At 39.1% G+C, this 9,847-nt stretch overlaps 1 protein-coding gene across 9 annotated transcripts in view; it reads left to right on the plus strand.

The window, feature by feature from the left end:
* Nucleotides 1–9,387, plus strand: part of ADGRB3 (adhesion G protein-coupled receptor B3) — a 459,298-nt gene extending 449,911 nt beyond the window's left edge. For 8 of the 9 annotated variants that reach the window (XM_027644726.1, XM_027644723.1, XM_027644722.1 and 5 more), the window contains 2 exons: nucleotides 7,214–7,318; nucleotides 9,179–9,387. In XM_027644726.1, coding sequence (XP_027500527.1) covers nucleotides 7,214–7,318; nucleotides 9,179–9,367 — 294 coding nt within the window. In that variant the 3' untranslated portion in view covers nucleotides 9,368–9,387. The remainder of the gene's footprint in view (nucleotides 1–7,213; nucleotides 7,319–9,178) is intronic. The other variant, XM_027644729.1, reaches the window with a different exon arrangement.
* Nucleotides 9,388–9,847: the final 460 nt, after the last annotated feature.

Below are 9,847 nucleotides of genomic sequence, written 5' to 3' on the forward strand. Positions count from 1 at the left end.
TCTCTGTGAACAGGTACTAAAACATTCTTCCTATCACTCAGGAACATAATCTGACACCAAATAAACACCAACAATGCAGTGTACATTCTACTCTCAAGAGTCAGGCCACCCATTACGTATTTTCTCTTGACTCACACAGTTTCACAGAATCACAGAATGGGTAAGGTTGGAAGACACCACAGTGGGTCACCTCATCCAACCTCCCTGCTCAAGCAGGGTCATCCTAGAACACATTGCATAGGATTGTGTCCAGACAGTTCTTGAATATCTGCAGTGAAGGAGACTCCACAACCTCTCTGAGCAATCTTGTTCCAGTGTGTGGTCACCCACATAGTAAGGAAGTTCTTCCTCATATTCAAGCGAGACTTCCTGTGGATCAGTTTCTGCCCATTCCTTCTTGTCCCGTTGTTTGGCACTACCAAGAGCCTGACTCCATCTTCTTAACACCCTCTCTTCAGATTCATACATACAATGATGAGCTCCCCTCTCAGACATCTTTTCTTGAGGCTGAACAGGCCCAGGTCCCTTAGCTTTTCCTTATAAGAGAGCTGTTCGAGTCCCTTAATCATCTTTGTTGCCCTCCACTGGACCCACTCCAGGAGCTCCATGTCTCTCCTGAACTGGGCACAGCACTCCAGATTTTCCTCACCAGGGCTTAGTAGAGGGGCAGGATCGCCTCCCTCAACCTGCTGACAATGCTCTTCCTAATGCACCCCAGAATACCATTGGCCTTCTTGGCCACAAGGACACACTGCTGGATCATGGAGAGCTTGTTGTCCACCAGGAGGACCCCTAGGTCCTTCTCCACAGAGCTGCTTTCCAGCCTGTACTGGTGCCCAGGGTTATTCTTCACTGGGTACAGGACCCTACACTTGCCTTTGTTGAATTTCAGAAGGTTCTTCTCTGCCCATCTCTCCAACCTGTTGAGGTCCTTCTGAAGGGCTGCACAGCACCCTGGGCTATCAGCCAGCCACTCCTCCCAGCTTTGTGTCGTTGTGTATGTAAAATGTTTACACCTTTGTCTTGACAAACTTGTTTGCAATATTGTTGCTTCATGGTCTAATATTTTTAGAATTGCTATTAAAATGCAGGAAAATATATTTGTTTTTAAAAAGGAGAGGATGAGGCCTTTGGGAGTGACTGCTGAGGAAGTAAGAGTGGTAACAATACCGTTACAGTTGCTACTGTGTTTTAGAAGTATGGACTCAGACTAACCCCATCTCACCTCCCTGTTTTATGATTCCTCTGAATATGTCTGTAGGCTGTCCTGTATCCTTGCACTTAGTGTGTCCATCTCTCTAAGGTAAAACAAAATAAAAAAGCTATAAAATGTTCAAAGGGCCACCCAGATTCCTTCACTCAGTAAGACATCCTGATTAAGGGAATTCAGATAGTATGATGTGTCCAAAATGCTGCTATTTGGATACCTCAAAGCAGCTTGACTGTAAAATAGAATAGAGTCTGGAGGTGAGATCAAGCCAGACTGATTGGACATACTACTTAAATGTTTAACACTTTCTCTACTTTTTCTCTGAGCAGTGCCAGCTGGCATTCTCTGAGACAATGCCCTTCCACAGTTCTGATAACAAATGATAGAATGACATGGATGTGTTTCTGAGGATGAGATGCTAAGTATGCAGTATGGACAAGGCTGTGTCAAGTTTGGCTCCCTCTGTCCTTTTCCTTTTAACACTCTCCCAGCAATCTCTACACCCTCAACCTCTCACACGTCTCTCTACATCCATACAAGACAAACACTCAGGTTATGCCCACCTTACTATATTAGGCATTTGGGGGAATATTCCTGGGTGACAAATTTCCAGCTTCTATATGGATTAATTTTTAGAATGACCTTCACTATTTTAGTCTGGATGACCTTTGCCTCTCCAAAAAGTTTTTGAGGGTCATTAGGGAACCAGCACCATCTGGGTGCCATTTACAGTAGATAATTTAAATGTAGAATTCTTACTTGGGAGACTAAGAGAATTTGTAATAATTTAGTATTCATAGAGAACATTACATGGTAGATGGTGCCAGAGAATAGTCTTGGACGTTTGACTTACTACTGCAGAGTCATAGTTTCATAGTTAAAAAAAAAAAAAAAAAAATAAATAAAAAAAAAAGGTTGTTCTACTGGGTTCCAATAGAACATTCACCTCAGTATAGATAATTTGAAGGAAAAACAAATAAACATGACAAAACCAATTTTTCTCCAAGAGTCACAGATAAAACTCAAAGCCAGATACTATGTAATGTGAACACAGCTAGACTAAGACTACTCAACACCATACACTCTGTCCCTATTATCTCTAATACATGCAGAAATACAGATGTAGTTTTAAGGGCCTTTGCAATGGATTATACATAAGAAAAGACCTGTGACTGTGTGGGTACTGTTACAGAAAACTTGTGTCTCCATTCAAAGGAAAGAGAGAGGGAAAAAGATGACATCCAAACTGGTAGCCTTATCATATATCTTAAGCTGGTTAGAAAGGAATGTCTCAAAACTGAGCATCTGTATCTTGTTTTCCGATTTTAGATAGTTTACCATTGCATTTCTAAATTATCCCTTTATGTAGGAACAAAAAGACAGACTGTAACAAATGGGGATTAGTCTGTCCACAGAAAGTATTTCTGCTGCATAATATGCACTCCATTATTAGATTTTGTAAAACGCTGACTAATTCAGTTGAACCTTGAATTTTGCTAAATGAACAGTCAACACGCAACAGTTTTACAGCTTTTTTCTCGCTATTACCAAAGATTAGTTTAGACTCATTCATGCAGTCTGATATTCAAAACATGACCAAAATTATTGGTCTGGACAATTTGGATCCTTGTTGCTGCTGCTATGGTAACCCTAGTTAGGTGCCCTCTACCCCAGTCATTTTTTCCCTAAAGGTGTACAGGTATCTTTTTCATTAAGTCTCAGCACTAACAGTTAGCTGTCAGATCAAATAAAATTCATTCTAATTATGTTGAACAGAAATACAGATGCTGTAGAAATTCCCAGGAAGACTTTAGAATAGGTGTGCTCTGGCAATCACAAAAACATACAGGAGAATTAAACACTACTATTGACATGCATTTTAGGATTCAAGATCACAACTACTTTTGAATTCTATGAGACTGACTGCTGTATTTCCCCAGCAACCCCACTCTCCCCTCTCTATCAGTCATTCATTGGATCTACTCTGCTAATAATATTTATGCCAAATAATTCAGAAAAGTGCCTTATTACCCTGATCCCCAGGATTCAAGTCATCTCTGGCTCTAAGGGAGAGCAAGGATACACTGGACAAGTGTGAATACCAGAATGTCTTCTTGTCTTTCCACAGAGCAGTAGGTTCTCACCAGCAATAATGCTAAATTGAGAACTAATTGCCAGAGCTACATTCATTCAGAATTTTGTCTACCATAGCTATTCGTTATAACATTACAACTCACAGAAGTTTAAAATCCTTCTCTTACTAACCTGAAGACATCTCTTGAAGGCAAAGGTAAAAAAAAAAATGCCTGCAGGGAAAGATCCCTTCCTGTTCCCAAGTTTGGCAACTGATGATACCTATAACATCTTGAAAACACAGCATGCTTCCGTTATATGGTTGGGAAGGCATTCCCCCATCTGTTCTTTTCACTTAGCTGCTTCATACACTATTTGAGAGACAATATTTTTACCTGTGACAGTATAGAAAATCTCTAAGGAAATTAAATGACATTGTAATGATGATGATGGTGGATGATGATGGATGATGATGATGATGATGATTATGTTGTTATTTATTGGCCACAAATCATAGAATCACAAAATACCTTTGGAACAGACATTAGTGATCATCTCGTTCCAACCCCCTGCCATGGTCAGGGACTCCTCTCACTAGACCAGGTTGCTTAGAGTCCCATCCAACCTGGCCTTGAACACTTCCAGGGGTGGGACATTTGCAACTTCTCTGGGCAATCTGTTCCAGGGTCTTACCACCCTCATCAAAAAAGATTTCTTCCTATATCTAATCTAAACCTACACTCTTTCAGTTTAAAGCCATCACCATGTGTCCTATCACTACACATTCTTGTAAAAAGTACATCTCCAGTTCTCTTGTAGGCCTCCTTAGGTATTGGAAGGCTGCTATACGGTGTCCCAGAAGCCTTCTCTTCTCCAGGCTGAACAACCTCAGTTCTCTCAGTCTGACTTCATAGTAGAGGTGCTTCAGCCCTCTGATCGTCTTTGTCACCCTTCTCTGCAGTTGCTCCAACAGGTCCATGTCGATCTTATATTGGGGACCCCAGAGCTGAATACCAGACTCCAGGTGGGGTGTCATGAAATATTCATGAGAATATTTGTTCTTGAGTTAGAGTTTAGCTAAAACCCTGTCATAAATTAAACAAAAAAAAAAAAAGGGAGCTGGGTACAGAGTTATGTTTGAAGTTCTTCCCATCTTGATGATAGCCATCCACACTCTGAATCCCTTTCTGTGAGCGGATGCTTATCAGAGTAAGGCATAGTCTCTTCAAAACACACACTCTATCTGACTTATGAGTGGGGGTAGAAATGTGAAAGGGGTGTCAGATCAGCTTAACTGCCTTTAGGCTATGGGGCACAAGAGTTATGGAACCTGCAGGAAAGACCACAAGAAGATGTGTGTCTGTAGCCTGGTGGCTAACTCAAGTGTTTCTGGCAGAGATGTGGAATTAATGGGCAGATATGTAGCTGCATCTAAAGAAAGTGTGCTTTCAAAGTGCAGCATGAGAAGTTCATTTTCCATTCTGTTCAGGTCTGGTGCTATCACAATCATCCAAATATATAGTGGTCAAGATCTCCAGCTTTGTTTTGATAAAACTTATGTATTTCTAAGATTAATAAAGTGGTGGTTTTCCCATTGCTCATTTCATAGAGAAAAGAGATTAACCCCCTACAAATACTCTGTAGGTTGTTTTCTCATAAAAGAGAAAGACCCATATTAGAGCATATTTTCTAGGAGATAAGATGGTGCTTTCTAGCCAGGAATTTGAAAGAAGTCTAGAAAATAAAGTTAAAATTGGAAATTCAAGTTGCTGCACCTCACCTTCAGTTCAGATCATTCTTTATAAGCAGTGGGGAGGGGGTGGCTGTCAGTGGGTAGGAATTATGGAATGGAAGCCAGGAAAACACAAAGCAACTGAAAGATCCATAGGTGCATGTTCATACCAGTCATTCTGCTATTAAGAATAAAATTTAAAGCCTTTTTTTTCTGGCAGACTTCCCAGTGCAAGTGTTTTATTTCTCCTCCCACCTGCTTCTCCTCAAGAATAATGTAATGAACTGAGTAAGACATTTGCATTATTCATATTTGCTATTTAATGACATCTTGGGTACATGATTTGGGAAAAGACATCAGAAAGTAGCATTCTCTATATTCTTAGCCTTCTACTAAAAAGTTTCCAAATGGAGATAGTTGTTTCACAGTCATATGCTATTTACTGCTTTTTAGAGCCAGTATTTTAACCCACCAAAACTGTTTTATTCCGATCATCGTTTCTGCTTATTTCAGCCAATAATAATCTTTGAGGTAGAACCTTTCCTTTTTAAATTCTATGGATATGAAATTTGCTATATACTCCTATCTACTAAAACAGCAGTATCTTAAAAGAATCCCCAGGAAGTCACTAAAGTAAAACTCCTCTCAAAAATTTAGATCAGCTCTCTCTAGCTAAATTACATTGTGCAAGGAGTTTATTACCAAACCCTGCACAAAGTTTTCCCTTACTCACCCCACAACTCATGTTAAGTTAACAGGCATTTGATTGCTTGATGTATCTCATGTCTCGTTTGTGAATAATGTCGCCAGTTTCCTAATGTCAGAAATTAAAGTTCTCAAGCTACAGTGTGGCTATATTAAGGATAATATGGTTATTATGGCATAGCAGTATAAATGCATGGCCTAAAGAATGAAATCTATAAACACATAATGCAAATGAAAGATAAAGTTAAAATTGGTATTAATAAAGGATTATTGAGGGTCAACTATTGCCACTCCATTTTAAAAGCTACTAACCTAGGCTTGTCAGGAGTGTTACTTGCTGGAAAGGGTCACAGTGAGGTACCACATACATAAGTTTGCAGAGTTTGCCATGCGCCACTCCAAGGAAAGTCAGGCTTGACATTTAGTGGACTTGCACAGAGGCCTGTGTCCTGCACCTCTTCTGTCAGCATTACTGGCTGCTGCCTTGACTGTAACTCAAGTTCAAACAGTTAGTTACTAAAGCTTAAGAAAAGTCAAGCTGAGCCCATCCACTGTTGGACTGAGGTAAAGCATCCTTAGTCCCTCCTGTCCCTTGTCCATTGAGACCACAGAACATGAGACTGGTTCAACAGTAAGCAGCCTTCAGGTTTGCTCCAGAGGCTGGTTTGAATCCATAAATGAGCATGAATTTCTTTGAAAACAACTCTGATGATAGAGTTTACAACCTAGACTTGAAAAACAGTTTCGCTCTCCATGTAGCTGCCCCAGGCAGATTCATGGCTGAGGCCTGTGAACTGAGGCCTGAGAACTGTGAGGGTTGTTTGGGGTCCCCATCTCTTGCACAGGAGTGCCATGTAATTAGCTTTTGTGGAAGAGTGTCCTATACATGAGCTAGAGGGAGGATGGTTTCCAATTACTTTGTCCATAAAATAAGAAAGCAAGTAAAACTGAAAAACTGTGCCTACTTTGCTTAATATGAATGCCTTTTCAACTGCATTTTATAATGATTGGAATGACAAGATGTCTAATTAAAAAGACATAACATTTGGGGATTTTCCATTTTGAGCCAAGATTTCTGAGTTCAGCGTCCTCATAAAAATTACTCTGACAGGGACAAACTGCTGTTGCTTTCCTACAGATATTAAAATATTAGTGTCCATGCTGGAATCAGAAATTCTAGAAAATATTCCTAATGTGCAAGAGAAATGTTCTTCTGAGAAATCGCCATCACTTTCAGAATGCATCTAAGCTAGTGGAAAAACACCAGCTCAATAAATGTGGGGTGAAAACAGTTTCTTGTACACAGGATGAACATTAAACAGAGCAGAGAGAAGGCTCGGTGCAATTCACTTCCATTGGTTCAGTCTATAGGGAAAAGATGGCCCTGCCAAATTCAATTTACTTTATTATGTTGGGAAAAATAATGTTCCTCTTAAAAAAAAAACCCAAACAGATTCAATTATAAATATAAGCAATTATGTTCCATTTTGCAGAAGGTCATGCATACAAGAAAGAGGCACATGGAATTGTTTCAAGAGTTAAATCAGAAATTTCAGACTCTGGACAGATTTCGGGATGTACCAAAATCAGGCAGTATGGTAAGTTTTCCTTCTATTATATTTAAAATATGATGGATCCTAAAGAACAACAATGAAATAAGAGCCCTTTGAATTCAGTATTTTTCCCAAGAAGACCTCACCTTTAGGCAGCCTCAGAAGTGAGAACAGAAGATATTTTCAGTAATCTAACCTATGACAAGACTCATTAGGTTTTACAACTAGACCATAATTACTCACTGACATCATTATAGATGACAAGTAATTGAAATGCAGGAAAGAGATTTCAAATCTTCATATGCCTACTGAGTCTAAAGGGTTTTGTATAGACAAATCAGCTCACTGATATAATTTGGCCAATAGGGTTTTTCCTCTGGCTAGGCAAGGATATATTAAATTAGTTACTACAAACAAGTCTAGCTAGATTTACCTACACGTGAGATGGTCTGGAAAGCACACAGGATCTCTGTAATACCATGTCTTTTCCATAATAGGTTTATAAATATTTACCATGGGAAAAGCAAAAATTAAATCATCCCGAGTTGAGGCTGCTATCGTCATAATTCAAATTTATACACACACACTCGTACACACATGCATTACACCCTGACTGCATCTGATAATGAGAGCAAGTACATAGTTGATTTCACCTAATTAAAACAGCTAATTTAGTCTGACGTATTTGTTAGCAGTAATATTTTGATTAGTAATAATTTTTATATAATTTTATAATGTGAAAATTGTATATTCAATGGAACTAAGCTAGAATCATTGTATTCTATAACTTTTTCAGAAGAGCTGCTCTCAGACATGAAGAAGAGGTATTAAGCAGATGTGAGGCCAATGGATTTACATCATTTACATCATCTTAATCCAGCAGAAATTTAGCCCTGATTCTTTGATGAACCTTTAGCTGTGATATGTGTTATTTTGTATCAAATTCTCACTCACTTCTCCTTCTGAGATTTGTTGACATATATAGTTTTCATTTGTCTCCCTACTTGAGATTTGCTGTTCGTATAAAGCTGGAATTAATTCAAAATCTCAAAGGGAATCTCAGTGAAAGAGTTGTGTTTACTCTGTTTCACATCAGCGCTGTGTTTTTGAAAGGTCTGCCAAAAAAAGTTGCCTAGAGGAATGGTCTATCTGTAAGACAGTCAGAGGGTGATCCAGGTACCTAAATATAGGCATCTCAGACTATTTTAGATAGTCTCAGAGGTCTTAGTTTACCACATGGTACAAGCAGTGATGACACAAGACTCAAAGGAGATCTGCACCTCTCATGAAAGATTGTTGGAGATCAAAGAGAAAGTCCAAAGGCAACTAAAATGGTGCAAAAACGTTAGGTTTTGGCAACTGAATCCCACCCATCATGTTACAGCAGAAATCACTAATTAAATGTCTTTTACGCTATAAAACTTAGTATGCAAAAAAAAAAAAAAAAAAAAAATCCAAAACCAGCAAGGTGGCTCTTACAGCATTTTCAAGGCTTCTGTGTTTCTGACATGCACCTGCCACAATTTAAAATCTAGCTGGCAATCTCTCTTTCAAACCATTCCATATTTCAGGCAGCAAACTGTCCTCTATTACCTTCCCTTCTTCCATTCTTCTGCACAACCACTATTAGAAAGATGGCTATTGGGACTGGATCACTCGACCATTCCTCACTACACTGGTTCTTGTGAAAGAAAGGGCTTAGCTGGCAGCTCAGGTGAGGAGCCTGCCAAAGTGTTGATTGTTCACAGAGAAAGAGTTGCAGTGGTGCTGAACACCCACCAGCCTGGTTCCCTGCAAAGCCATTTCCTCTCTCTGGCTTCTGTGTCTCATGAAAGCAAACAGCCTTATACATGGAAACCACATTATTTCATCCTTGATTTTAATTCTTCTTTCTTTGGTCTTCAGGAGAACTCAGGACCGAGCAAAGCTCCATGGGACAGTTTCAAAACCACAGGCGACTACCAACACTATACAACGATAAATGTATTAGACACAGAGGCAAAAGATGCTTTAGAACTCAGACCAGCAGAGTGGGAGAAATGTCTGAACTTGCCCTTAGATGTGCAAGAAGGTGACTTTCAAACAGAAGTTTAACAAAAACAAACTGAAAAAAACCAGAAACAAAACAAAAATAATTTGTTGCACTGACAATAAAGAGACTTTGGGAATCCTGACAGTCCTGACACTCCTGTCTGAACATTGCGACTCCTTTATGTCAGGCTCTTCCTGTGCCAAATGTCAGTGGTTTTTTTCGTACAGTATATTCCCACTAGTGCAGCTAGTGGAGAACCAGGTGTACAATTCTTACCATCGTGTGTTGTAAGTACCCGTGGAATGGATTTGTAAGGTAATCTTTATAGATAAACCTCAAGCAACGATTCATGTTGTAACAGCTTCATTTGGTTTAGTTTTCAAAAAACTTCACCATGAAGCACAATGTATATATTTATGCAGTTTTTAAAGTTTATAACAGTCTGTTTGGCCATTACTACACTTTTTACTTTATAATATAAAAGCAAAGTTTTTGTCATTAAATGAATGTCTGTTGAGCTACATTCTTCATTGCTTTAAATG

This window comes from Corapipo altera, unplaced genomic scaffold (genome assembly GCF_003945725.1).
Source record: "Corapipo altera isolate COAL_440 unplaced genomic scaffold, ASM394572v1 2, whole genome shotgun sequence".
Lineage (NCBI taxonomy): Eukaryota > Metazoa > Chordata > Aves > Passeriformes > Pipridae > Corapipo > Corapipo altera.